Source organism: Panulirus ornatus, chromosome 26 (genome assembly GCF_036320965.1).
Source record: "Panulirus ornatus isolate Po-2019 chromosome 26, ASM3632096v1, whole genome shotgun sequence".
Lineage (NCBI taxonomy): Eukaryota > Metazoa > Arthropoda > Malacostraca > Decapoda > Palinuridae > Panulirus > Panulirus ornatus.
The window spans coordinates 726,332-754,113 of NC_092249.1; the positions used below are offsets into that span (position 1 = coordinate 726,332).

Consider the following 27,782-nt stretch of genomic DNA (forward strand, 5'->3'; position numbering starts at 1 on the left):
GATTCCTTGCTGATAGTATATTTTTTGGGTCAGTTGTCTTTTCATGCAAAATTAAGTTAAGGAAATAAAGAAATCTGAAGGTTCTAAAGTCTGTCAGTAAAATGATAAATGTAAAGATTTGATTCAAAATATTAGCTATCCTTTTGACTATGTGAATGTTGTTAAATTTTTTATCATAATCCAACAGGTTCGAGCAATTCTGAGGAACAGAACAGGCATTGAGGATTGGATACTGGAGAAAGCCATTCATCGTCGTGGGCCAACTGAAAAGCCATTTATTTACCCCTATAGCTTGGGTCGGTGGGAAAATTTTGTCCAGGTAGTGTCAAAATTTGGATACTCATATATAGTCAGACATATTTGGTATCTTCCATATTGTATCCAAGAGCTTGATTTTAGCTGAACGGGTGGGTTGCAAATACTATAGCTTTCATGCTTTTATATGATACATTTTTGGATCCCAAATTATATAGCAAACTTGAAAGTGGCTGTAAAATAAATCCAACCACCACAGATATTTAGTCCCTTATCAGATCTTGTTTCGAGAGTTTACTGCTATCTGGATCCAAGTACTCAATGATAGCACCTGAAGGTGATGAGGGGTTAGAAACGAGACAAAGTATACTTGTTCAGGACTGGTCCTGCTTTAGTGAATACAGCAAAGAGAAACTTATCCACTTAATTGGTTCTTTATGATGAATGTGAGGTGATTTCCAGAGAATTTCTCAGTTCAGGGACTAGATTGGTGAGATATATATAGGATACAAGGCACTGTAATTATTAGTTATGCACTTTTTTAATATTTACATTTGTTTTTGGATTTTTTCTCATTTGGTTTATGGTTCTGAGAGTGGATGACTTTTTGAAACCACAACTTCTGAATGGTAAACTTGAAGCATTGACTTTTATATTCTTAATTGAATAGGGGATCACAGTTTTCAGAATTTTCCTGTAATTCTCAGTCTCTAGTAGCACTATAAATTAGATATTTTGAATATATGTATTCTCTTGATAAGAAACTTTGATCCATCACTGCAGTGCATTTAAGGTTACTTTGTTCAAGAGCACCAGGTTTTCTTCAAAGTTGGATTGCATGGCTACACAGTTGTACCCAGGGAGCCTCCCATGGGTTGTGCATGGTGGTAGCACACCAGGCATACCATACTGTACCTTTGTTGATATGTATTAGTTAACAGTATGAAATTTGATAGTTATGTTTAACCCTAACTTTTTTTATGACTTTTGCAGGTTATAAATATTTGGTGTGAGCCTTCTGGTGATGGCATTGTGTGGCCCATACATGATGAATGCCACCAGTATACTCTCACAGTATGTACATTAACAGTCCTGTTTATATATAATGGTTGATTTTTCCTTTAGTGAAATAACTTGGTGTAGAGACTTTGGTTCCCTGACATATCAGCATATTGTAGATGAAAAACTAACGTGTAGAAGTCCATTTTTCACTTTAACACTGGGTATAAGTTGTGGCTTTATGTGCCAGATGCACTCCTTGAAAATTGAGTATTAGGTTGATGAGAGACAGATAGAGATGAATTGTTTTGAATAGGTTGTTTTCTCTTTTTAGGGATTTCAGAAGCTCTGCCATCTTGATTAATTTCCCATTAAACATTTTCATGAATAGTTTTCTGTATTTTTTAGGGATAGATATCAAAGTTGTACACTCATTACTTTGCTTGATAATGCTACCTTCGTAACTTGTTCTCTGAGTTCTTGTTTCTTATTTATTACGACACCCTAGTTTTTAACATTTGCATCACTTTCCATTTTTTCTTTTTAGGCCTTTATATGGTGTCCCCAATGAATTCTTACTTGTTCCAGAACTTATTTGTTCAAATTAATCTTTGTTTGATTCCCTCAGGTTCACAACTGCCTATTTGTAAATCTTGTCTAAGTCTTCATGCATCTCATGCTGATTGGTTTCTGATCCACTCATTTTGCTTACTCTGATGTCGTCAACATAGCTCCTTACTTTGCTTTTCTTTACTTCGCTGTTGCTATCTGATATAGCTATATTTATTTTAATATGCTTTGTTGCTGTCTCCCGCGTTAGCGAGGTAGCGCAAGGAAACAGACAAAAGAATGGCTCAACCCACACACATACACATGTATATACATACACGTCCACACACACTCATAATACATACCTGTGCATCTCAACGTATACATATATATACACACACATGTACATATATATGCACATGTACATAATTCATACTGTCTGCCCTTATTCATTCCTGTCACCACCCTGCCACACATGAAATGACAACCCCCTCCCTCCACATGTGTGCAAGGTAGCGCTAGGGAAGACAACAAAGGCCTCATTTGTTCACACTCAGTCTCTAGCTGTCATGTATAATGCACCAAAACCACAGCTCGCTTTCCACATCCAGTATTTGAGGCCAATAGAATATATTCTCCCTCAGATGTGGTTTTCATTATTACTACTTTAAGCTCTGTTACTTATAATGTCTTTAATCCATCCTCCAAATTTATCCTCAATGATTTATTTAGCTACTTTCTCTAGAATTTTTTTGTTTTGCTTTTTTAAATGCTTTTGCAAAATCTAGAAAAATAGCATCCATTCTTTTTATTTTCATAATTTAATTTCTCCATGCATATTGAGCTGAAAACCAGTTGTCCAGTTAATATTCTGCTTTTTTTTTAAGTCCAGCTGTGGATTTCATGTTTTTTGCTTTGCTCAAAGACAGTATGTGAATAGTAATCTTAGGTTTCTTTCCATGTCGTGTATAACTCTCTGCCTTTTATGGTATTTCATTATTTCTACATTTAGGTTCCTTGTTTTCTTATCCAACTCTTTTAATCTTGCTTTTTTCCTCACTCTCCTTCTCTTCTGTTCCCATGCTCTTCCCTTATTCTTCCACTGTTGTATCTCCTTGGTATCTTCCTATATTTTTGGAAGAGAGACCCCTTCCCATGTATTTCATGTATGTCATAGAAGGCAACTAGAAGGGGCAAAAGATGGGTCTGGGAAGCCCCCCTTCTTGTATCTTATTTTAAAATTAGTGAGGAAGGAGCCAAGTAAGGCTCAGTAGTTTTTTCTGATATTACCTTAAGTCGGGAAATGATGAACGGACACAGAAGAAAAACACTATCCTGTATACATACCTGCTAGCCCTTCTCATTATAGAGTGTGAGGAACAGATACCTAAGCTTTTAAGAAATTTCCCCATTTTACTCTTTTTATTCGTAATGTAAGAAAAAGATGATATCGATGGGGAGATGTGTAATTGAGGATGAAGTCTGCACACTTACAATCTTCCAGAAATTCCTTGCAGTTGTATTTTAGTAGCATTAGGTCACTTTTATTTTTGCAGATAGAGCAGCTTGCTCAAAAAGCAGAGAAGCGTGCCCGGAGTCGGGAATATCAAATAGTTGAAGGCTTCTCTGGATGGTGGTTTCCCTGCACAAAAGGCATTGGTGTATGTTGTCATCCACCTTGTACTGATGAACCTCGGATAGCACTCCAGCCTGGTGATGAAGTTTCCGTAACCCGATGGAAAAAGTAAGTGTCATGCATTATGTTATTCTGTGTGCAAGATGTTTTACTTCTTTATATTTAGCTTCTCATCATTAGTTTCAGTTACTTTCTTACCTGTTCAGTTGGTTGACTGGCATAGGTGAAGACAAAGGAGTCCATTTGCTATTTGAAGAATTACAAATTATGGTTTGAGCTCCTTTGTGTATGTATAAAACTGGGTGAATTTGTTTGTCCTTGGGCAAGTGGAAGAGTGCAGTAGTGTCTTTGAGAAAATGAAATGGATAGTCAAAAATTTCCTTTTAGTTTTATCATCCTGATAAAGGTTCTTTGAACACATTTACACTTCTTGGCTTTAGAATATTAGGTAGAAGTAGTAGGTAGGAACTTTAGATAGAAGTACTGTAGTTGGTAGGAACATTAGGTAGGAGCCTCTAGAGACACTGTGCAAGAGTTGCCCTCTGCCAATGCTACGTTAAGATTGAGGTGCAAGAGGCGAAGAAGTGGCACTGGAGTTTACCAGTTACGGAGACTTCTGCCATTGCCACTCCCTTGAGGCAGTTTCCAGAGGGAACAGGCAACTGAGATATGGATAGATAGATAGAATATGTGTGAGTGAACTTAATGGCTTTGTGCTCTTGATTGAGAATAATGTTATAAAGACTACTCATAGATAGGTAGAAGTTGTACATTAGTTCATAGAAGATGGCTGTATTTTGTTGTGATACAGTACTTAACTTTTTTAATATTCTCACTCCAGTGCCCTGTTTGATACGGTATATCATTTCTAGTATGTGATATTGAATGTTTGATTCCAGGTATTGGCTATATGGTGAACGCATTAACTTCAGAGATTCTTTGGTAGCAAATCTAGACATCACCTTACGCCACAGAGGATGGTTCCCTCGCCGCTGTGCTGTACAGGTCTTCAATACTGAAAATGACACTGATACTTCTTCTTTACCCTCAGTTCCATATGGTCAAAAAAAGAACCAAGAACAAAAGAAGAACCGGTGATATAGTAAGTTTCTATTAAGAATCATCGGATTGACATGTTGGAAGTCAGTCATTGTGCAGGGAAGGCATAATTAGGACAGTTGTATTACCTGCCTATACATTCATTTTCCTGTCACACTAATGGCATCTGAAATCTCATTTATTGTTTTGTAGTGGAATTTGAACCTTCTGGTTTTGAACAATATTATCTGATGCATAGACTTAAAGAAACATGTCATTTTTCTTTGTTTATGTTTATTTGATTTTGATGGTACATAGCATTGTAGTAACCATGTGATGATCCAGGTTATCAGGTACAGGTTTTTCAACTTGGAGAGAGATGGGTGATTATTGGTGCCTATGCACCTGGTCATGAGAAGAAATATCATGAGAGGCAAGTGTTTTGGGAGCAGCTGAGTGAGTGTGTTAGCGGTTTTGATGCACAAGACTGGGTTATAGTGATGGGTGATTTGAATGCAAAGGTGAGTAACGTGGCAGTTGAGGGTATAATTGATGTACATGGGATGTTCAGTGTTGTAAATGGAAATGGTGACGACCATGTAGATTTGTGTGCTGAAAAAGACTGGTGATTGGGAATACCTGGTTTAAAATGTGAGAGACATAAGTATACGTATGTAAGTAGGAGAGATGGCCAGAGAGCATTATTGGACTATGTGTTGATAGGCGTGTGAAAGAGAGACTTTTGGATGTTAATGTCTTGAAAGGGGCAACTTGAGGGATGTCTGATCATTATCTTGTGGAGGCAAGGTGAAGATTTGTAGAGGTTTTCGGAAAAGAAGAGAGAATGTTGAGGTGAAGAGGCATTAGAGTAAGTGAGCTTGGAAAGGAGACTTGTGTGAGGAAGTACCAGAAGAGATTGAGTGCAGAATGGCAAAAGGTGAGAGTAAAGGACATAAAGGGAGTGGGGGAGGAATGGGGTATATTTAGGGAAGCAGTGATGGCTTGCACAAAAGATGCTTGTGACATGAGAAAGGTGGGAGATGGGTAGATTAGAAAGGGTAGTGAGTGGTGGGCTGAAGTAGCAAGATTGTTAGTAAAAGAGAAGAGAGAGGCATTTGGATGATTTTTGTAGGGAAATGGTGTAAATGACTGAGAGACATATAAAAGAAAGAGGCAGGAGGTCAAGAGAAAGATGCAAGAGGTGAAAAGAGGGCAATTGAGAGTTAGGGTGAGAGAGTATTGTAAAATTTTAGGGAGAATAAAAAGATGTTTTGGAAGGAGGTAAATAAACTGTGAAAGACAAGAGAACAAATGGGAACATCGGTGAAGGGGGCTAATGGGCAGGTGATAACAAGTAGTGTTGAAGTGAGAAGATGTAGTGAGTATTTTGAAGGTTTTTTGAATGTGTTTGATGATAGAGTGACAGATATAGGGTGTTTTGGTCGAGGTGGTTTGCGAAGGGAGAGGGTCAGGGAAAATGATTTGGTAAACAGAGAAGAGGTGGTGAAAGCTTTGCGTAAGATGAGAGCCGGCAAGGCAGCAGGTTTGGATGGTATTGCAGTGGAATTTATTAAAAAAGGGGGTGACTGTGTTGTTGACTGGTTGGTGAGAATATTCATTGTATGTATGGTTCATGGTGAAGTGCCTGAGGATTGGCAGAATGCATGCATAGTGTCATTGTATAAAGGCAATGGGGATAAAGGTGAGTGGTCAAATTACAGAGGTATACGTTTATTGAGTATTCCTGGGAAATTATATGGGAGGGTATTGATTGAGAGGGTGAAGGCATGTACAGAGCATCAGACTGGGGAAGAGCAGTGTGGTTTCAGAAGTGGTAGAGGCTGTGTGGATCAGGTGTTTGCTTTGAAGAATGTATGTGAGAAATACTTAGAAAAACAGATGGATTTGTATGCACCATTTATGGATCTGGAGAAGGCATATGATAGGGTTGATAGAAATGCTCTGTGGAAGGTATTAAGAGTATATGGCGTGTGAGATAAGTTGCTAGAAGCAATGAAAATTTTTTTTCGGGGATGTAAGGCATGTGTACGAATAGGAAGAGGAAAGTTATTGGTTCCCAGTGAATTTCGGTTTATGGCAGGGGTGCGTGATGTCTCCATGGTTATTTAATTTGTTTATGGAGGAGTTGTTAGGGAGGAGAATGCAAGAGTTTTGGAGAGAGGGGCAAATATGCAGTCTGTTGTGGATGAGAGGGCTTAGGAAGTGAGTCAATTGTTGTTCGCTGATGATACAGTGCTGGTTGCTGATTTGGGTGAGAAACTGCAGAAGCTGGTGACTGAGTTTGGTAAAGAGAGTGAAAGAAGAAAACTGAGAGTAAATATGAATAAGAACAAGGTTATTAGGTTCAGTAGGGTCGAGGGACAAGTCAGTCGGAAGGTAAGTTTGAATGGAGAGAAACTGGGGGAAGTGAAGTGTTTTAGATATTTGGGAGTGGATTTGGCAGCAGATGGAACCATGGAAGCAGAAGTAAGTCACAAGGTTGGGGAGGGGGCGAAGGTTCTGTGAGTGTTGAAGAATGTGTGGAAGGCGAGGATGTTACTCCGGAGAGCAAAAATTTGTACGTTTGAAGGAATAGTGGTTCCAACAATGTTATATGGTTGCGAGGCATCGGTTATAGAAAGGGTTTTGCAGAGAAGGGTGGATGTGTTGGAAATGAGATGTTTGAGGACAATATGTGGTAGGAGGTGCTTTGATCGAGTAAGTAATGAAAGGGTAAGAGAGATGTGCGGTAATAAAGAGAGTGTGGTTGAGAGAGTAGAAGAGGATGTATTGAAATGGTTTGGTTGCATGGAGAGAATGAGTGGGGAAAGATTGACAAAGAGAATATATGTGTCAGAGGTGGAGGGAACAAGGAGAAGTGTGAGACCAAATTGGAGGTGGAAGGATGGAGTGAAAGAGATTTTGAGCGATCAGCGCCTGAACATACATGAGGGGAAAGGCTTGCAAGGAATAGAGTGAATTTGAACGATGTTATGTGACGGGGTCGACCTGCTGTCATTGGATTGAACCAGGGCATGTGAAGAATCTGGGGTAAACCATTGAGAGTTTTTTGGCGCCTGGATTTGGAAAGGGAGCTGAGGTTTCGGTGCATTACACATGACAGCTGGAGAATGAGTGTGAAAGAATGTGTCCTCTGTTGTCTTTTCCTAGCGTGACCTTGCGCGCACGTGGGGGGGAGAGGGGTGCCATTTCATGTTTGGCGGGATGGCAGTGGGAATGCATGAAGGCAGCATGTATGAATATGTACATGCATATTTATGTATATGTCTGTGTATGTATACATATGTATACATTGAAATGTATATGTATGTATATTTGCGTGTGTGGGCATTTATGTATATACATGTGTATGTGGGTGGGTTGGGCCATTCTTTCGTCTGTTTCCTTGCTTTACCTTGCTAATGCGGGAGACCGAAAAAGTATAATAAAAAAATGATAATAGCATATATACATATGCTATTAGTGTGGAGCATATGTAACTATTTTTAGCATACAAATTTTGGACATTATATAACTTCTTTGTCATTCCCTTCCAGTTAAGTAAAGTTTGGTGTCATTTTCTCATTTAACTTTAAGTTCTGGAATGATATCTTGTGAGACCCAACTCAAAATATATATTGCTCATTACAATTAGCTCCATTTCCCTTTAGTGTGAATCAAGTGCATATCAGCATGCACTTCTTAGGGAAACAACTTTGCAAAACTGGAATCCTCGGTCTTACAGATTGGCAAAGGGCAGGGATGCCCCGTTCCCAGAGAGAGATGTTCAACTTCTTAGTTCATTTCATGAAAATAAAGAGTAATAATTGAAATGCTAGGCATACTATATTCAGACAAAGCTGAAAATGATAATCATAAGCAATTTATTAAAACGCTTAGATTAGGCCATTTGACTGTACCTTACCCTGGGGACTGGTCTTTCTTAGTATTAGTAGAATTCCCCCATTTGATTTTTACTCAGTAATGGTGAATTACATGTAAAGTTAAAGCTTAGTCTTTCCTTTTTTAAATTGAAGGAAGATAAATTACAAGATTTTAAATGAATGATTAATATCTGTAGTTATGACTTGGGCAAATAGGGTGGAAGAATACTTGAGTGAGAGAAATGGTGGAAGAATGCATGGAATGGTGTATGTGAGGGTAGCATGTACGGACAAGGATAAATGGAGACTTATTTGCCATGGCCATCCCTTGATGGGAGATCCTGCAGGGAACGGGCATCAGAGATATTTGTAGATAGCTTTATTTAAAAACATGAGTTTTCAAAAAGAGAGTTTAATGTATGCCTTGTAATTGGTTTTAAGAGAATGTTTGATATATTCTTTATTGCCATTATGCCACCCCAGGACTCATTTTCTATGGGTTCCTGGAACTCAGAGAATGCACTACAGTCAGTAGCCAGGAATAGATAAACTCTTTTGCAGTAGGAAGTTCTTTGGCAAGATTGTACTGTGATGATATGATCTCACCAAAGGTAACTTTCCACTCAGCATAACCATAAGCAATTAGAGTCTAGTTATGCCTGATGTATACATATACAGATACATCACTGAATTTCCAGCAACTGATAGTTTGGTACCTCCTTTAGTCCAGATTGAATTACATGAGGGAACTTGAAATTACTGCAGCCACCAGACTAATTTACTGGATGGCCACAGATGGCATTGTGTGTACGGTGCGCTAATTTACATTCTTTACACTGCACTTATTGGTGGTGATACCACAATTCTGTGAGATTCTTAGCTTATTTTGCTTAAATTCAACCTTAGCTATGGCTTCTAAGACATATGAGAGTGTCAGTTCTGATGTCAAATGTAAACACCAGTCCATGTCGACCCAAGATAAAGTAGAACTGTTGAAAAAATGGACCATGGTGTTTTGGTGCATAAGCTGTGTGACATCTACAGTATTGGTTCGTCGACTGTTTATGATATAAAGAAGGAAAGGGAGAAAACATTGAAATTCTATGCAGACAGCGATTCCAACAAGCAAATGACCATTAGAAAAACTATGAAAGATGGTAAGAGCACTGAGCATGATAGAGTGATGATGGAATGGTTTCGACAGCTTCGAAGTGATGGAGTGGACTTGTCAGGTAGCATGATAATGAATCAGGCTAAGTTGTTCCACAAAGAACTTGAATTACAACATGAGCATAACTGTAGTGAAGGATGGCTTCAAAGATTCAAGAAAAGTCATGGAATTTCGATGAATATAGTGTGCCGAGAAAAGCGGTCTGCAAACCATGAAGGAGCTGCTGAGTATGTGGACGAATTTGCGAAGCTCATAGCTGACGAGCACCTCATTCCTAAGCAGGTGTATATTGTATTTCATTTATCTATTTAATTTACATTTAATTTTTTTTTTTTTTTTTTTTTTTTTTTTTTATACATCGTCGCTGTCTCCCGCGTTTGCGAGGTAGCGCAAGGAAACAGACGAAAGAAATGGCCCAACCCCCCCCATACACATGTACATACACACGTCCACACACGCAAATATACATACCTACACAGCTTTCCATGATTTACCCCGGACGCTTCACATGCCTTGATTCAATCCACTGACAGCACGTCAACCCCTGTATACCACATCGCTCCAATTCACTCTATTCCTTGCCCTCCTTTCACCCTCCTGCATGTTCAGGCCCCGATCACACAAAATCCTTTTCACTCCATCTTTCTACCTCCAATTTGGTCTCCCTCTTCTCCTCGTTCCCTCCACCTCCGACACATATATCCTCTTGGTCAATCTTTCCTCACTCATTCTCTCCATGTGCCCAAACCATTTCAAAACACCCTCTTCTGCTCTCTCAACCACGCTCTTTTTATTTCCACACATTTCTCTTACCCTTACGTTACTTACTCGATCAAACCACCTCACACCACACATTGTCCTCAAACATCTCATCTCCAGCACATCCATCCTCCTGCGAACAACTCTATCCATAGCCCACGCCTCGCAACCATACAACATTGTTGGAACCACTATTCCTTCAAACATACCCATTTTTGCTTTCCGGGATAATGTTCTCGACTTCCACACATTTTTCAAGGCTCCCAAAATTTTCGCCCCCTCCCCCACCCTATGATCCACTTCCGCTTCCATGGTTCCATCCGCTGCCAGATCCACTCCCAGATATCTAAAACACTTCACTTCCTCCAGTTTTTCTCCATTCAAACTCACCTCCCAATTGACTTGACCCTCAACCCTACTGTACCTAATAACCTTGCTCTTATTCACATTTACTCTTAACTTTCTTCTTCCACACACTTTACCAAACTCCGTCACCAGCTTCTGCAGTTTCTCACATGAATCCGCCACATTTAATATTTGCTTTATTTAAATTTCTAGCAGTCCATGGTATACTTTAGACACATGGAAGATGTATGATTAGTGGGTTAGAGGTGTGTTGATGAATTATTATTACATGACCACTGTTGGTCTGGTAAAATGGTTGATCCGGTAAGGCTTTGGAACCAAGAGTGCCGGAAAATCAGTGGTGTACCTGTATCAGTCTTTCTTATGTCTTTTGATATTTCATTCTGTCGTAGGAAGTTTCACTTAAGGGATGGCTGCCATGTCGAGTGTATTCCATCTCCTTTACACCTCCCTGGTTCCTCTTCCCAATAAATTTCCTCACTCTTCCTCCTGAATATGAAATATATCTTCCCTGCTCTATATGTACTCCTACTTTGCTTTTGATATTTTCTTTTCCAGTTTCTCATGCATCCTTTCTACATAACCAAACTACTTCAAGACTTTTCCCTTAGCCCACTTTAACACCACACCCTATAATATTTTGATTTGTTGCTCACAGAGTGAAGAGAAAGCACTGAAGATAGTTAATGAGTTTTCCTTATATGTAAAAGAAGGGAGTTGAAAGCAATTACCAGTAAGCGAAAGATGATTTTTTTAAGGGTTAGAGAGTGAAGAGGTTGACTTTGCAGTGCCTTATTGAATGAGTATACATAATGAGCTGAAGTGGAAGGTTAGGATAGGTAATGAACTGTTTAGAGTGGTTTGAACATTTTGTTATTTGGGTTCAGTGCCATGCAAATATTGAACTGTAGAACAAAATATTTGAGAGAGAATGTGATTGGCTCCTTGGTAAGATTGTGAAAGGAAAAAATGTGGCTATGAATATAAAAAGTGGAAGGAGGAATAGCATAGTTATGCCACTGTAAATGTACTGGTGTGAAACATGTACATGAAGTGAAGCGTATCACTTTCAAATACTGGCTGCTGAAATGAGATGCTTGAGGGGTGTTTACAGTATTATTAGGTGGGATAGAATAATTACTTATGAAGTGTTTAAATGTATGATGTAAAAAGAAAAAGATTTACATGTGTTGAAAAAATTGATACCTATACCCCAACTTGTAACTTTTCAACTTCAGGCATTTTATGCATTTAAGCTAGAATTCAGTACATTCTTGATCTTTCTTATACTTAAGAAATATGTATAAGAGTCATCTTTACCTTCATACTGTAATGTATAGAATATCTTACAAAGAATATCTCAGGATATTTCAAGGAATTTTTATACTTGTCATACATACTTTATTGATGTCTCCTCAGATCAATCCATTGGATATTTCAAGGCATTTTTGTACTTACCTTACATACTTTAATGATGTCACTTTAAATCAACTTCACTCCACTGCCATTTTTATTCTTCACCACATTTTCAGGTTGGTTTTCTTTGAATAACGTGTTAAACAATTGAGGAGGGAGTGTGGTATATTGTTATTAGCCTAAGTTGTTTCATGTATATTCCATACTTAAGAAGTAGATACAGAAAGGTTTAGTAAGGAAGGTAACCCATATTTTATATTGAGCTTTAATTGCTCGACATAAAGATTCATCTTGCGACAAGGTGTTCAGGACTGTAACCTCATTGTAATTCCAGCTATAGGTGTGTAAGTCTATCGCTAGTATTTAGTTTTTAGAAAGATATTCTCTATATTCTGGTGAAAAAACATGAAGGTAATTTTGATGAATAGGTTATTGGGCTACATACTGCTTTTTGGTACACTAAGTTTCAAAACATGGTTCAAAACATAATTAGGTATCACAGTCTTGACATTTCCTTTCTTGCACATTTATGAGCCATGAATTGTGCTGGACCTCACTCAGAAATCACTGACCCTAAATTATTACAGCTCATTTAGTGCTGTCCTGTAAATGGTACAGGTGATGTTACATTGGATTAAATTGCTGGTTATTTATTTGGTCATGAAACTGAATGAGATCAAGTTCTTTACACAAGAGTGATGCAAATAGTTAAGTGCCAGATTCAGGTAATGTATGAATGCCCACAAAATCAGTAGAAACAGGACAAAAAGCTAATGTACCAGCAAAGAAACTACTTATATAATGAAGTATGTTTTTTATTAGCTGTCCTGCAAGCTAATAAGAATGTCGTATGATCTATGTGGGATAAGCAGTCTCCATTCCATTCTGATGAGGTTTACACCATTTACTCTTCATGAGCCACCTTGATAGCATTCATGGCACTATCTCTATCTGGAACATCCACCCAGGCAGCTGCCTCCTCCCAGCAATGAGCTGCCCAAATACATAGGCTGACCATCTCATACCTCTCAGGTTTTCAAGCATGTCGGATGTAAATAATGTTTTTCTCTTTCCAGATTGTGTCTGGGGCCATATGCCAAGGCAGGTTATATCTTTTGGTATAGGTGTTTGATGGATTTTTGTAGATACCCAGAAACTTCCATTAGTTTTCTCAGGTTGTTTATCTTGTTGGATGGTCCTTGTCACAAAGCTCAGGACCCCAACAGTTTCCAAGGATAATATTTAGTCTCTGCTGTGGCTAAGTATTCTTTATTTTTTCTAAAGTAATCTGTATATATGTGTATATGCAAATGGCTGTGTGTTTTTTGTTACTCCTATCTGTGGACAATGAAGAGATTTATCAAAAGGTTGTTGTTCCCAGTTTAGGTACCATTTTCATGCACTTTATGCCTTGCAGGTGCATAAAAGATGAGCTCCACCCAGAGGCTGTAAAGGCTATTTTTGTCAGATATTCCAATTCTCTTCTATATATTTTAGCCCAATGCTTTGCAACCAATTGTTGTTAAACTGTCTTGAAAAAGAGAAACAATGCTATTTTATATCAAGCCATGGCAATCTTGTAAGCTCTCTCATTTTGTTTAACGAGTGGACTTCAGGGTTTCATGTGGTGGATTTCAACTTAGGCATACACTTAAGTTGTTTGTGATTAGTGTTTAGCATGAATTTTACTCTCAGAATGTATTTCCCTTTACCAGAGGATTTTGGCTTTGAGTTAAACATTTTCCTTGGTCATAACCAAAGTGTGCAGTACTGTATAGCCAACTTTAGGGGGGGCACATTGGCCTGTGCAACCCCTTCATAAGGACATCGCACTTCGAAACTGTATTGCTTAGTGTCTTGTCCCACATGTATGTAACATTGTCTGTCATGGGTTGCTTCTCTTGAATCTATCAAACTTAGAACAAATTCACTTCTTGCAGTCTGTTCTTGTATTGAGTGTTACATAAGGAAGGAATCAGTTTAGTTGCTCTTTGATGCACTGCTGCCAGTAATATCCTTAATTAAGGGTCCCAGATCTGCACTGCACACATAATAATGGTGGTACAAGGATTCTTCCTTTGACTCAAATATGTGTCTTGGAATGTTTGACCTAATGACCCTGGTTGGTAAATATTTGGTTCAGATACTTTCCTCCCAACATACTGCTGCAGAAGCTTGTGAACATCTATTTTTCCAAAATATTGTATGTTAAAAGGGATAAACACAGGGGGCACAACTCATTTGTTTACCAGAACTGATAATTGTTTATGCAGGATCTGGGATGTGGAACGAGAGTTCTTGTCAGATGGTGTACAGACCTAAATGTTTATCATGCATTTTGGTCTTCATACGCTAGATCGAACGTATTGTGGCTGAAATGGTGGCCAAGTGCTTTATCCAAGCCGCTACTCACAACCCAAGTACTATACAGCAAGAGGATATTCAGTTATATCTAACCTGTTTGTAAGATCTTTTTACTGCAAGTTTTGACTCTGCATTCATGGAACGAGATTCACTTTCCCTCTTCCATAAGTATTACTTTGGTTTTTACTCCCAAGAGCAGGCTGCTTGTTTGCCCCCACCACTAGCTAGACCATGCAATACTTGGAGAGCTGCTACATCACATGATTACTGTGTGGCCTTAGGCAAATCAAGGATGGGCCATTTTGATAACTTTCTATTCCTACACCTCAAAGCTTTGCAGCTCTCTACCTTCTCATGTCTTTCCCAGTAACTGTGACCTGGCACATTTTAAGATAGGGTTTTGGCTTCCTCCAAAATTCATAAATTCTTTTCCTTGTCTCTTCTTTTTCTGTCTGTCTGTCTATATCTCTGACACCTGTTCCAGCTGGAACTCCTTTGTCCATGACTGAAGCTTCCAATGTAAGAAAAACGATATATGCCAGTTGATCTTGTGCTTTGCATATTTAAACTTCCGTGAGTCTTTGTCAGAGGAAATCATAACAGCACAATCATGAAATTCTTTCTCATGGTTTTGAAGGCTCTACTCACTGCATGACATCATATGCTTGTTTTCTTTTGCAATACCAATTAACATAAACACAAATTGGATTTTTGTAGATCTTAAACTGGAGTTAGAGTTTTGTTTATGTAAATTAAGCAAGCTGTTAAGGATGAGGCATTAAAGGGTAAGAAGTGGCACTGTAGTTCACCAGTTATGGAGACTTTTGCCATTGCCATAATCATTGTCAAGCATCCCTGTTATCAAGACTTGTCACGGAGAACCATGATACACAGTCTTACTCCTGGGATTTCTCTGTAATAGCTTTGGTTCTTTCGCAGGTTTAGGGGGTATCAGAACATAACCCCCGTCCAAAGTCGGGCAGTTGGCTCTGGGTTGGAGTAATTTCAGCCATTCTGTAGGCTTCTCTTTTTTTTTTTTTAATTTTTCAAGAAAATATATAAGGGACACTTTTGCCATGGCCACCCCTTGATGGGAGTTCCCAAAGGGAAGTATCAGAGATGTAGATAGATAGAATAACATGACAATGTTAATAAACCTAAATTTTTAAGGGAAGCCTAATTTGCTGTATAATGATTAAAAGCATGGAACAAAAATAAGGCTAATGCCTTAAACATCAACTATAATTCTTCATGATGATTGTTAGACCTCTCCCAGGTAATAAAAAAATAATTTAAAAAATGCTAATAACCTGACTGGTCATCTTTAAGTCTTCACCATCTACTGCAGTTGTGGAGAGTTTTCTGCTGTACTTTCCCTTTGCTCTTGAGGGTTTTTAGATTATAGAAAAATTAAGGCTAGTTCCTGTTCTGGGATTTCATTGCTTGTAATCCTAACATCCTGAGAATTGCAGGTGTCGCCAGCAAGTCAAGATTATGATAACACTTGTCAGAGCCAGGATGCTGGTATCCTCTTATGATATACTATTTTTCTTGAAGGAGCAGCGTACATGCACCTTTTTCATGGTTACTACCTGGCACGGGAATTGACCTTAAATGGTCTTTTCAGATTTTAGCGGGAGATGCTGATGGATTCTAGTCCAAAAGCAGAGATACTTTAGGCAGTGTAAAGGAACAAGCATAGATGTCAGGAACCTAGCTTATAGGCACCGTGCTAGTGGTAGATATAGAGAACACTGTAGGAAGACCTTAGATTGATGAAAAATAAACTTGACAGCTTCTTTCTAGATGTTCTATGAAAGCCAGAGTGCATAACATATAACTGGAATGTCTGGTGGCATCGAACAGCCTGACAGGCCTTTAAGAAGAATGCACGGAAACAGACTTAGCCGTCTAGGTAGAAGGCAGCCATTGAAGTAAATGTAAGGTATATGTAAGGTATCTGACACCCATCTTAGTTTTTATAGTAGATCACCCATCTTAGTTTTTATAGTAGATTAAATGTATTGAGAATGAAATGAGAAAATGACACCATTTATTATTTGTAAAGAAAGTGGAAGAAAAGGAAGTGTCCAAAAGAAACTCAAGAAAACTAAATGAATTAAATCATGACATATGCCCACTCTAATTGACATGTTGGTTAATGAATGCTTTCATTGGTAATGAATAGTCATAATTTGGATTGATCATGTAGGCTCTCTGATTTTGTCTTAATTATTGTACCTGTTAGAGTAATTAGAGCATAGATTAAGGTCAATAATGTGAATTCCTTTTGATATTCACTTTGTATGACTTCATGATGATTGCCAAATGTTAGACTACTAATCAACAAAAAACTTGATGTTTGAAAAATATGATTTTTTTTTTATACTGACTAAAAGCCATACAGGAATGATATTTTTAAAACTAATTCATGATTAAGCATAATCAATAAGATATCCTAATGCCCTAGAAGTACCTGTAACACTTTTTCATAAAGCAATTAATGGTCTGCCCCTTAATATTGCTGTAGAGCTTAATTCAGCTGTTAATATAACCCTACCAACTGGATCTTTATTGTAAATGATTACTGAGGGCAAGTACTTGTATGGTTATTTAGGAGAAACTTCCTCTGTGATTTCTCAGGTGTAATAGTTTCACATAATACACAAAAGCTTCAGTTTTTAAGACCTGATTATGTGGAGTTGAATTTTAAAGTCAGTGGAGTCTGTAGTCACACCCAACTTGGGTATTGCTCTCATGAATTACAGAATCAAAAGCAGACATATGATAGTGTTGTTTGAGTGACTAATAGATTTGATCCACTATGCTTCTGACATATCTCGTGTCAGTACATGTTGTACATATTTGAAAGATTGTATATATATGTTTAAAAACCTAGTCCTTTTTTCTAAATGTGAATATCTAACTAGCCAGTCGTACATGATAATAATAGCCATGACAGATGTGCGTTGATTCTTTGTGGATTTTGCCAAAGGTATTTATATCTTGTTAGTGTTAATATACCATTTTGAATAAGAATTGATCCCTTTGAGACATTAGACAGAGCAGCACAACTTTTTTTGCCTAGTATCTAAAATTCACATTGCAGTAAAGTTGAAAAAAAACGCAGATAGAAGTTAATCACAGTCATGAATCGTAAAGCTTGGAAAAATCTGAGATGTTGATGCATTGTATACATATTGGTTCTTGTATATACTGAATTGAAAAATTAAAATAAAGATTTTCATAAAGTTGTGTGTCACTATTTGAGTGGATCAGTTGGTTTATAAACTACTATGGTAAGTATGCATTTATTGCGAATGTAAATTTTATGGTGTAGCACAAAGTTTTAGATTTTCTGTTTATGGCATTTTCATTGAAATTAGACATAAATATGATGATTATAATTTTTAGCCCTAGCCAATACAGTATCTCTGCCTACTTTCATTTACAAAATACTTATAGTGTTTGATTTGAACAAAATGTTTTTTATTTTGCTTGTCACCACAGCCCCTCATTTTTTTCTTCATCTGAGATGGACATGATTAAGGCATGTTTTTGCCTCTACCATGCCATTTACTGATAAGAAAATGTGAACTTTGTGTATGATATTTTCATGCTAGTTTGGGCTGCTTTTTGAATTTTGACAAAGCACTCTTAGAAAAGAGATGTATATCAAGATCTGTGATGCATGCAATGTTACTTTTTCCTCTTTACATTACTAATCAGGTTAACTCAGTGATGGAGTGAGTAGCCAGTTACCAGCAATGAGAAACGAGTTTTGGATCAGGAAGAGAGAGTAAAATATATGAAAAACGTCATCCTGCTAGATTGAGAGAGAAAATAAGATGTGTTATTGTGGAGTTAATGGCTACTACTGACAACCAACCCACAAAAGGTAAAAAAAAGTGGAACTAGATGGAATGTTTATTGTATACTGTATTCTGTAGTTATACACTTACCATTGACAGGATTGCAGTAAATAAGGTATGTATCTGTACATTTTAATGTATTTTGCACTTGATACTTGCTAAGGATCTCCTATGGTAAGTATCATTATGTTTTCATAACTTATGAACAAAAAAGTGAGTATTACAAGTTAGAGAGAAACTCTCAGTTGAGAGTGAAGGAATCCTTTCATTGTTGCAAATTAGTGATGTTATGTAGATGATTTCTTATGGCATATTAATTGGGATTTGAATTTCTTTATTTCATTTCAGTCATGTTATATGATGTTTTTATACTGTCCCATCCTTTTTCTTGGGGAAAGCTTAATCATCTTAAACTTATGAGTGTAAGTTTGTCAGGGTGTTTCAAAATTACTTGATTTTGTGCTTCTGACACAAATTGAGGAAAATTTTAAGGATAAGTTGGTTATGGAATCAGTCTCCTGTTCTTGACTCTACCTTACTCACCTGATGCAGGAAACAGCGATCAAGTATAATAGAATAAAAAGAATTTTATTATTATTATTATACTTTGTCGCTGTCTCCCGCATTAGCGAGGTAACGCAAGGAAACAGACAAAAGAATGGCCCAACCCACCCACATGCACATGTATATACATACACGCCCATGCACGCACATATACATACCGATACATTTCAATGTATACGTACACAGACATATACATATATACACATGTACATATTCATACTTGCTGCCTTCATCCATTCTCGTCGCCACCCCATAACACGTGAAATCCCCCCCCCCCCCCCCCCCCCCCCCCCCCCCCCCCCCCCCCCCCCCCCCCCCCCGCGTGCGCACGCGAGGTAGTGCTAGGAAAAGACAACAAAGGCCACGTTTGTTCGCACTCAGTCTCTAGCTGTCATGTGTAATGCACCGAAACCACGACTCCCTTTTCATATCCAGGCCCCACAAAAGTTTCCATGGTTTACCATAGACGCTTCACGTTTTTTGCTTTGCTTTGTCGCTGTCTCCCACGTTAGCGAGGTAGCGCAAGGAAACAGACGAAAGAATGGCCCAACCCACCCACATACACATGTATATACATACACGTCCACACACGCAAATATACATACCTATACATCTCAATGTACACATATATATACACACAGACATATACATATATACACATGTACATAATTCATACTGTCTGCCTTTATTCATTCCCATCGCCACCTCGCCACACATGGAATAACAACCCCCTCCCCCCTCATGTGTGCGAGGTAGCGCTAGGAAAAGACACAAAGGCCCCATTCGTTCACACTCAGTCTCTAGCTGTCATGTAATAATGCACCGAAACCACAGCTCCCTTTCCACATCCAGGCCCCGCAGAACTTCCCATGGTTTACCCCAGGCGCTTCACATGCCCTGGTTCAATCCATTGACAGCAGGTTGACCCCGGTATACCACATCGTTCCAATTCACTCTATTCCTTGCCCTCCTTTCACCCTCCTGCATGTTCAGGCCCCGATCACTCAAAATCTTTTTCACTCCATCTTTCCACCTCCAATTTGGTCTCCCACTTCTCCTCGTTCCCTCCACCTCTGACACATATATCCTCTTGGACAATCTTTCCTCACTCATTCACTCCATGTGACCAAACCACTTCAAAACACCCTCTTCTGATCTCTCAACCACACTCTTTTTATTTCCACACATCTCTCTTACCCTTACATTACTTACTCGATCAAACCACCTCACACCACATATTGTCCTCAAACATCTCATTTCCAGCACATCCACCCTCTTACACACAACTCTATCCATAGCCCACACCTCGCAGCCATACAGCATTGTTGGAACCACTATTCCTTCAAACATACCCATTTTTGCTTTCAGAGATAATGTTCTCGACTTCCAAACATTGTTCAAGGCTCCCAGGATTTTCGCCCCTCCCCCACCCTATGATTCACTTCCGCTTCCATGGTTCCATCCGCTGCCAGATCCACTCCCAGATATCTAGAACACTTTACTTCCTCCAGTTTTTCTCCATTCAGACTTACCTCCCAATGGACTTGACTCTCAGCCCTACTGTACCTAACCTTGCTCTTATTCACATTTACTCTTAACTTTCTTCTTTTACACACTTTACCAAACTCGGTCACCAGCTTCTGCAGTTTCTCACATGAATCACCCACCACCGCTCTATCATCAGCGAACAACAACTGACTCACTTCCCAAGCTCTCTCATCCAGAACAGACTGCATACTTGCCCCTCTTTCCAAAACTCTTGCATTCACCTCCCTAACAACCCCATCCATAAACAAATTAAACAACCATGGAGACATCACACACCCCTGCTGCAAACCTACATTCACTGAGAACCAATCACTTTCCTCTCTTCCTACACGTACACATGCCTTACATTCTCGATAAAAACTTTTCACTGCTTCTAACAACTTGCCTCCCACACCATATATTCTTAATACCTTCCACAGAGCATCTCTATCAACTCTATCATATGCCTTCTCCAGATCCTTAAATGCTGCATACAAATCCATTCACTTTTCCAAGTATTTTTCACATACATTCTTCAAATCAAACACCTGATTCACACATCCTCTACCACTTCTGAAACCACACTGCTCTTCCCCAATCTGATGCTCTGTACATGCCTTCACCCTCTCAATCAAAACCCTCCCATATGATTTCCCAGAAATACTCAACAAACTTATACCTCTGTAATTTGAGCACTCACTCTTATTCCCTTTGCCTTTGTACAATGGCACTATGCAAGCATTCCGCCAATCCTCAGGCACCTCACCATGAATCATACATACATTAAATAACCTTACCAACCAGTCAACAATACAGTCACCCCCTTTTTTTTAGAAATTCCACTGCAATACCATCCAAACCTGCTGCCTTGCCGGCTTTCATCATCCGCAAAGCTTTTACTACCTCTTCTCTGTTTACCAAATCATTTTCCGCAACCCTCTCACTTTGCACACCATGTTGACCAAAACACCCTATATCTGCCACTCTATCATCAAACACATTCAACAAACCTTCAAAATACTCACTCCATCTCCTTCTCACATCACCACTACTTGTTATCACCTCCCCATTAGCCCCCTTCACTGAAGTTCCCATTTGCTCCCTTGTCTTACACACTTTATTTACCTCCTTCCAAAACATCTTTTTATTCTCCCTAAAATTTAATGATACTCTCTCACCCCAACTCTCATTTGCCCTCTTTTTCAACTCTTGCACCTTTCTCTTGACCTCCTGCCTCTTTCTTTTATACATCTCCCACTCATTTGCATTATTTCCCTGCAAAAATCGTCCAAATGCCTCTCTCTTCTCTTTCACTAATAATCTTACTTCTTCATCCCACCACTCACTACCCTTTCTAATCAACCCACCTCCCACGCTTCTCATGCCACAAGCATCTTTTGCACAAGCCATCACTGCTTCCCTAAATACACCTCATTCCTCCCCCATTCCCCTTACCTCCTTTGTTCTCACCTTTTTCCATTCTGTACTCAGTCTCTCCTGGTACTTCCTCACACAAGTCTCCTTCCCAAGCTCACTTACTCTCACCACTCTCTTCACCCCAACCTTCTCTTTTCTTTTCTGAAAACTCCTACAAATCTTCACCTTAGCCTCCACAAGATAATGATCAGACATCCCTCCAGTTGCACCTCTCAGCACATTAACGTCCACAAGTCTCTCTTTCGCGCGCCTATCAATTAACACATAATACAATAATGCTCTTTGGCCATCTCTCCTACTTACATACGTATACTTATGTATATCTCGCTTCATGTACCTTGGTTTAATCCATTGACAGCACGTCAACCCTGGTATACCACATCGTTCCAATTCACTCTTATTTCTTGCATGCCTTTCATGCTCCTGTATGTATGTTCAAGGGGATTAAGAATACTTCCCACGTATTCCCTGTGTGTCGTAGAAGGCGACTAAAAGGGGAGGGAGCGGGGGGCTGGAAATCCTCCCCTCTCGTTTTTTTTTTTTTTTTTTTTTTTTTTTTAAATTTTCCAAAAGAAGGAACAGAGGGGGCCAGTTAGTTGAGGATATTCCAAAAAAGGCCCAGTCCTCTGTTCTTAGCGCTACCTCGCTAACGCGGGAAATGGCGAATAGTTTAAAAGAAAAGAAATAAATGCCCATACATGCACATATACATATTAACATTATTGTTATTGTTATTATTATTAATATTATAATAATAATAATAATGATGATAATAATAATAATAATAATAATAATAATAATAATACAATCGCCGTTTCCCACGTCTCCGAGGTAGCGCCAGGAAACGTGAAGATTGGCCCATCCACTCATCTACACATATATGACCTTAAATATACATACACAGACATACATATATACACGTGTACATATTCATGCTTGCCTTCATCCATTCCTGGCGCCACCCCGCCCCACAGGAAACCAACATCGCTACCCACTGCTTCATCGAGGTAGCGCCAGGAATACAGTCAAAAAGGCCACATTCCTTCACACTAAGTCTCTAGTTGTCATGTGTAATGCACTGAAACCACAACACCTTTTGCACAGCCAGGCCCCACAGACCTTTCCATGGTTTACCCCATCAAACACAGTGCAACCATCCTCCCAACCCAATCTAAAATACCTCCCCACCAGATATACAACCATCTGAAGCAATGCACCCCTGTCATTTACAAGTTACTTCTCATCCGTGTTGAAGACATGACCCATCTCTCCTACAGTACAAACACCGTTTTAACACCACGAGACTTGTCACGCCTCTAAGACGCAGCTTTCACTTTAAAGACAGTTTCCCTGCTCTCTTTCCACAGAAAAACATACACATCACCATCCTGTCTGTGTCTTGTGACCCCACCTGGTGGATGTGGCTGGCTTCCTGAGCACTGTGGAGCCCACAGAGAATGTACTCCTTGGGCAGGAAGGTGAGGCGAGGTATGCTAGTAGTGTAAGATGAAGTGTGACAGAGCTGCAAGATTGGTTGGGATTGTAGTTTGATTTCTCAAAAATGGAATGATTGTGTTGTTCATCGGTTTGTTAGGGTATTCAAGTGTTCGTGAAACCCTGAGTGAGGTGTTGAGGACTAGCAGAAAGCAGCGTTTGTTGCCCCCATATATATATATATATATATATATATATATATATATATATATATATATATATATATATATATATATATAAATGATAAATTTCCTTGTGCTATCTCGCAAACGCGGGAGACAGCGACAAAGCCAAAAAAAAAAAAAAAAGGAATAGAGTGAATTGGAGCGATGTGGTATACCGGGGTTGACGTGCTGTCAGTGGATTGAATCAGGGCATGTGAAGCGTCTGGGGTAAACCATGGAAAGCTGTGTAGGTATGTATATTTGCGTGTGTGGACGTATGTATATACATGTGTATGGGGGTGGGTTGGGCCATTTCTTTCGTCTGTTTCCTTGCGCTACCTCGCAAACGCGGGAGACAGCGACAAAGCAAAAAAAAAAAAAATATATATATATTTATATATATATATATATATATATATATATATATATATATATATATATATATATATATATATATATATATATGCAGGGGAACAAAATTGATTGCTCTTGCATAATGATCTTTCAGATGCAAGTATTATTAAACGATTTAAAGAAAAATCGTGTGTTATCGTTAAATTGTGCGCGTGCTTGTGTAGAGGGCAAGTATTGACCTACGCTTACTGACAGCAATTTTATATGCAGCTTGGAAGTCCGCCCAGAAGTGTTTGCATACATAAAAATGTCAGACCATTAGTTCGTATCTGCTCGTTATTTGTCCTTGTGTTGTGCAGTGATGTTTTATGATAGATTTTGCCTTTTAGTTACAGGTTTATAGTTTGTGGTATGGTAAGGGTTTTGGCATGGCCACCTGTGCTACACATTACCCATTAAACTCATGGTCATACACACACACTTCAGTTAATTCGGATATTTGAATGAAAAACTTTCATTGGTAAGTTATGGATTACAACCTTAACCAGTCTCCCATCATAACCATTATTATTAGACTTGAAAATCTAACAAGTAGTTGAGCCTCAGGCAATGGAAGATGACGTTATAGTTAGTATCGTACTTAGTGAACAGTTGAACACCTTCTTGACCGTCTCCAGATTATTTTGGCGGACATATTAGAGGTGAGCGAGGTAGAAGCGGCGACAGTATGCGTTACACACCACACTTGGAGGTGTACCCGTTGATCCCTTTCTTCTTTGGGTTTAACATGTAAAGAGAGCAGGACATTTTTAAACACGTTAAGACGTTCCTTAGTATTTATTTTTTATTTTTTGAGGGGATGAGAAGGAAGTTGTTGTACAGAGGGTATGTATTGTGAGCAGTAACAGTGTATAGATATAGGTTTTACTGAGGTACTTGGGTAGTTTGCTGGCTAGGTGGTTCAAGAGACTTGTTCCCGTTCTCTATGTGGACTATGATATGTGTGTTGTGGTGCTGCATACTGGTCAGGGAAAGGAAGTCAACAATACGTAACTAAGTATTGTTCATTGTATACGCTAGGTGGATGGTTGGAGCCTCTGTAGTGGTATGGGAACCAAGAGTTTTGAATGTTTGTACAGTGCTGGGGATATTTATGATTTGTCTCCCCGTTGTTCCAAGGGACAGTATAGGATTTAATGGGAGGAGAGGCCGAACCCCCGCCCACACTTTATAAGACACACTCTTAAGTGTAGTTTACAAACATTGCGCAGGTCACATCAGATATTAGGTTCGCCTCAGTCTTAAGCTCTTGTATGATCAGTTGACTAGTACCTGTTTCCACCGCCTAGGTCTGTAATACAATTGTATTTGTAGCAGAATAGCGGCATAAATCCAGTTAGCATGAATTTATTTATTCATATATGGCAAGAGTGGGTGACGCCTCAGTCTTTGTCATATTCTCGTAGAGTTATGTAAACTTTCTGTAGCGGCATATGTGGCGCCTCCCACCCTTGTATATGGCCAGGTGTATAGCAGCAGCAAGGCCGGACAACAGTCCATCCTGCCCTCGTTCGGGATGACCACCAGGTTGGTTGTCGTTTCTAGTCTTGATTCATCATGTCAGACGAAGTCGTCCCCCATCCACCCGACTCGAGGAAATCGTAGGTATTCTCCTCCTGGGTACAGATTATACAACACTTGAGACGCCTACTCCCATGTTCTATTTTGAACAAGGTTACACTGCGCGACTCCCACCACCACGGCACACACACACACACACTGTAAAAAAAAAAGTGTTCCTAGATGGGTCTAATGAATTACGAAATGATCATTACAGCTCGTATTGTTTCGGTAGAGTTGGTAAGTTTGAATGAAAAACAAATATCTTAACAACCACGGTAACCCTTCTTAATAGTTAGTTCTAACGGAACATGGAATCACTGGAACATTACTATGGCAAACAAGAAGCTATGCCTCAGATCGATGTGTAACAATGCCATGAAATTTAAGGTTACCATTATGAGGTCAGACCAATGGGTTTTTCTCAGAATCCTTTCTCCTTCGTGTCATATTGTTTTAAGCAAAAGGTGAAGCAGGGCATGTGAAACGTCTGGGGTAAACCATGGATAGGTTTGTGGGGTCTGGATGTGGATAGGAAGCTGTGGTTTCGGTGCATTACACGTAACAGCTAGAGACCTAGTGTGAATGAATGTGACCTTTTTTGTCTTTTCCTAGCGCTACCTTGCTGAAGCGGGTGGCGGCTATGCTGTTTCCTTTGGTGCCGGATGGCGACCGGGATTGGATTGAAGGCAAGTGTGAGTATGTACATGTGTATATATGTATATGTCTGTGTATTTATATGGGCGTATAAGTGTGTATTTGTATGAATGGATCGGTCGGTGTTTGTCTGCTTCTTGGCACCACCTCGCTGATGTTGGAAACGGCGATCAAGTATAATGAATTATATCTATCTATCTATCTATCTATCTATCTATCTATATATATATATATATATATATATATATATATATATATATATATATATATATATATATATTGCTTTGTCGCTGTCTCCCGCGTTTCGAGGTAGCGCAAGGAAACAGACGAAAGAAATGGCCCAACCCACCCCCATACAAATGTATATACATACACGTCCACACACGCAAATATACATACCCATACATCTCAATGTACACATATATATACACACACAGACACATACATATATACACATGCACACAATTCACACTGTCTGCCTTTATTCATTCCCATCGCCACCTCGCCACACATGGAATAACTTCCCCCTCCCCCATCATGTGTGCGAGGTAGCGCTAGGAAAAGACAACAAAGGCACCATTCGTTCACACTCAGTCTCTAGGTGTCATGCAATAATGCCCGAAACCACAGCTCCCTTTCCACATCCAGGCCCCACAGAACTTTCCATGGTTTACCCCAGACGCTTCACATGCCCTGATTCAATCCATTGACAGCACGTCGACACCGGTATACCACATCGATCCAATTCACTCTGTTCCTTGCCCGCCTTTCACTCTCCTGCATGTTCAGGCCCCGATCACTCAAAATCTTTTTCACTCCATCTTTCCACCTCCAATTTGGTCTCCTACTTCTCGTTCCCTCCACCTCCGACACATATATCCTCTTTGTCAATCTTTCCTCACTCATTCTCTCCATGTGCCTAAACCTTTTCAAAACACCGTCTTCTGCTCTCTCAACCACGCTCTTTTTATTTCCACACATCTCTCTTACCCTTACATTACTTACTCGATCAAACCACCTCACACCACACATTGTCCTCAAACATCTCATTTCCAGCACATCCACCCTCCTACGCACAACATCTATCCATAGTCCACGCCTCGCAACCATACAACATTGTTGGAACCACTATTCCTTCAAACATACCCATTTTTGCTTTCCGAGATAATGTTCTCGACTTCCACACATTCTTCAAGGCTCCCAGGATTTTCGCCCCCTCCCCCACCCTATGATTCACTTCCGCTTTCATGGTTCCATCCGCTGCCAGATCCACTCCCAGATATCTAAAACACTTTACTTCCTCCAGTTTTTCTCCATTCAAACTTACCTCCCAATTGACTTGACCCTCAACCCTACTGTACCTAATAACCTTGCTCTTATTCACATTTACTCTTAACTTTCTTCTTTCACACACTTTACCAAACTCAGTCACCAGCTTCTGCAGTTTCTCACATGAATCAGCCACCAGCGCTGTATCATCAGCGAACAACAACTGACTCACTTCCCAAGCTCTCATATATATATATATATATATATATATATATATATATATATATATATATATATATTATATTATATATTTTATATATTTTGCTTTGTCGCTGTCTCCCGCGTTTGCGAGGAAGCGCAAGGAAACAGACGAAAGAAATGGCCCAA

At 39.2% G+C, this 27,782-nt stretch overlaps 1 protein-coding gene across 4 annotated transcripts in view; it reads left to right on the forward strand.

The window, feature by feature from the left end:
• LOC139757383 (palmitoyltransferase ZDHHC6) overlaps positions 1-23,484 on the forward strand; it is a 40,597-nt gene extending 17,113 nt beyond the window's left edge. For 2 of the 4 annotated variants that reach the window (XR_011714607.1, XR_011714609.1), the window contains 6 exons: positions 188-319; positions 1,249-1,329; positions 3,360-3,547; positions 4,339-4,541; positions 18,167-18,335; positions 23,205-23,483. Coding sequence is in view for 1 of the 4 variants with exons in the window: in XM_071677814.1 (XP_071533915.1) it covers positions 188-319; positions 1,249-1,329; positions 3,360-3,547; positions 4,339-4,537 (600 nt within the window). In the remaining 3 variants the exon portion in view is untranslated. Of the gene's footprint in view, positions 1-187; positions 320-1,248; positions 1,330-3,359; positions 3,548-4,338; positions 17,689-18,166; positions 18,336-23,182 lie in introns of those variants that run through there. The other 2 variants (XR_011714608.1, XM_071677814.1) reach the window with 2 other exon arrangements.
• The last annotated feature ends 4,298 nt before the right edge of the window (positions 23,485-27,782 follow it).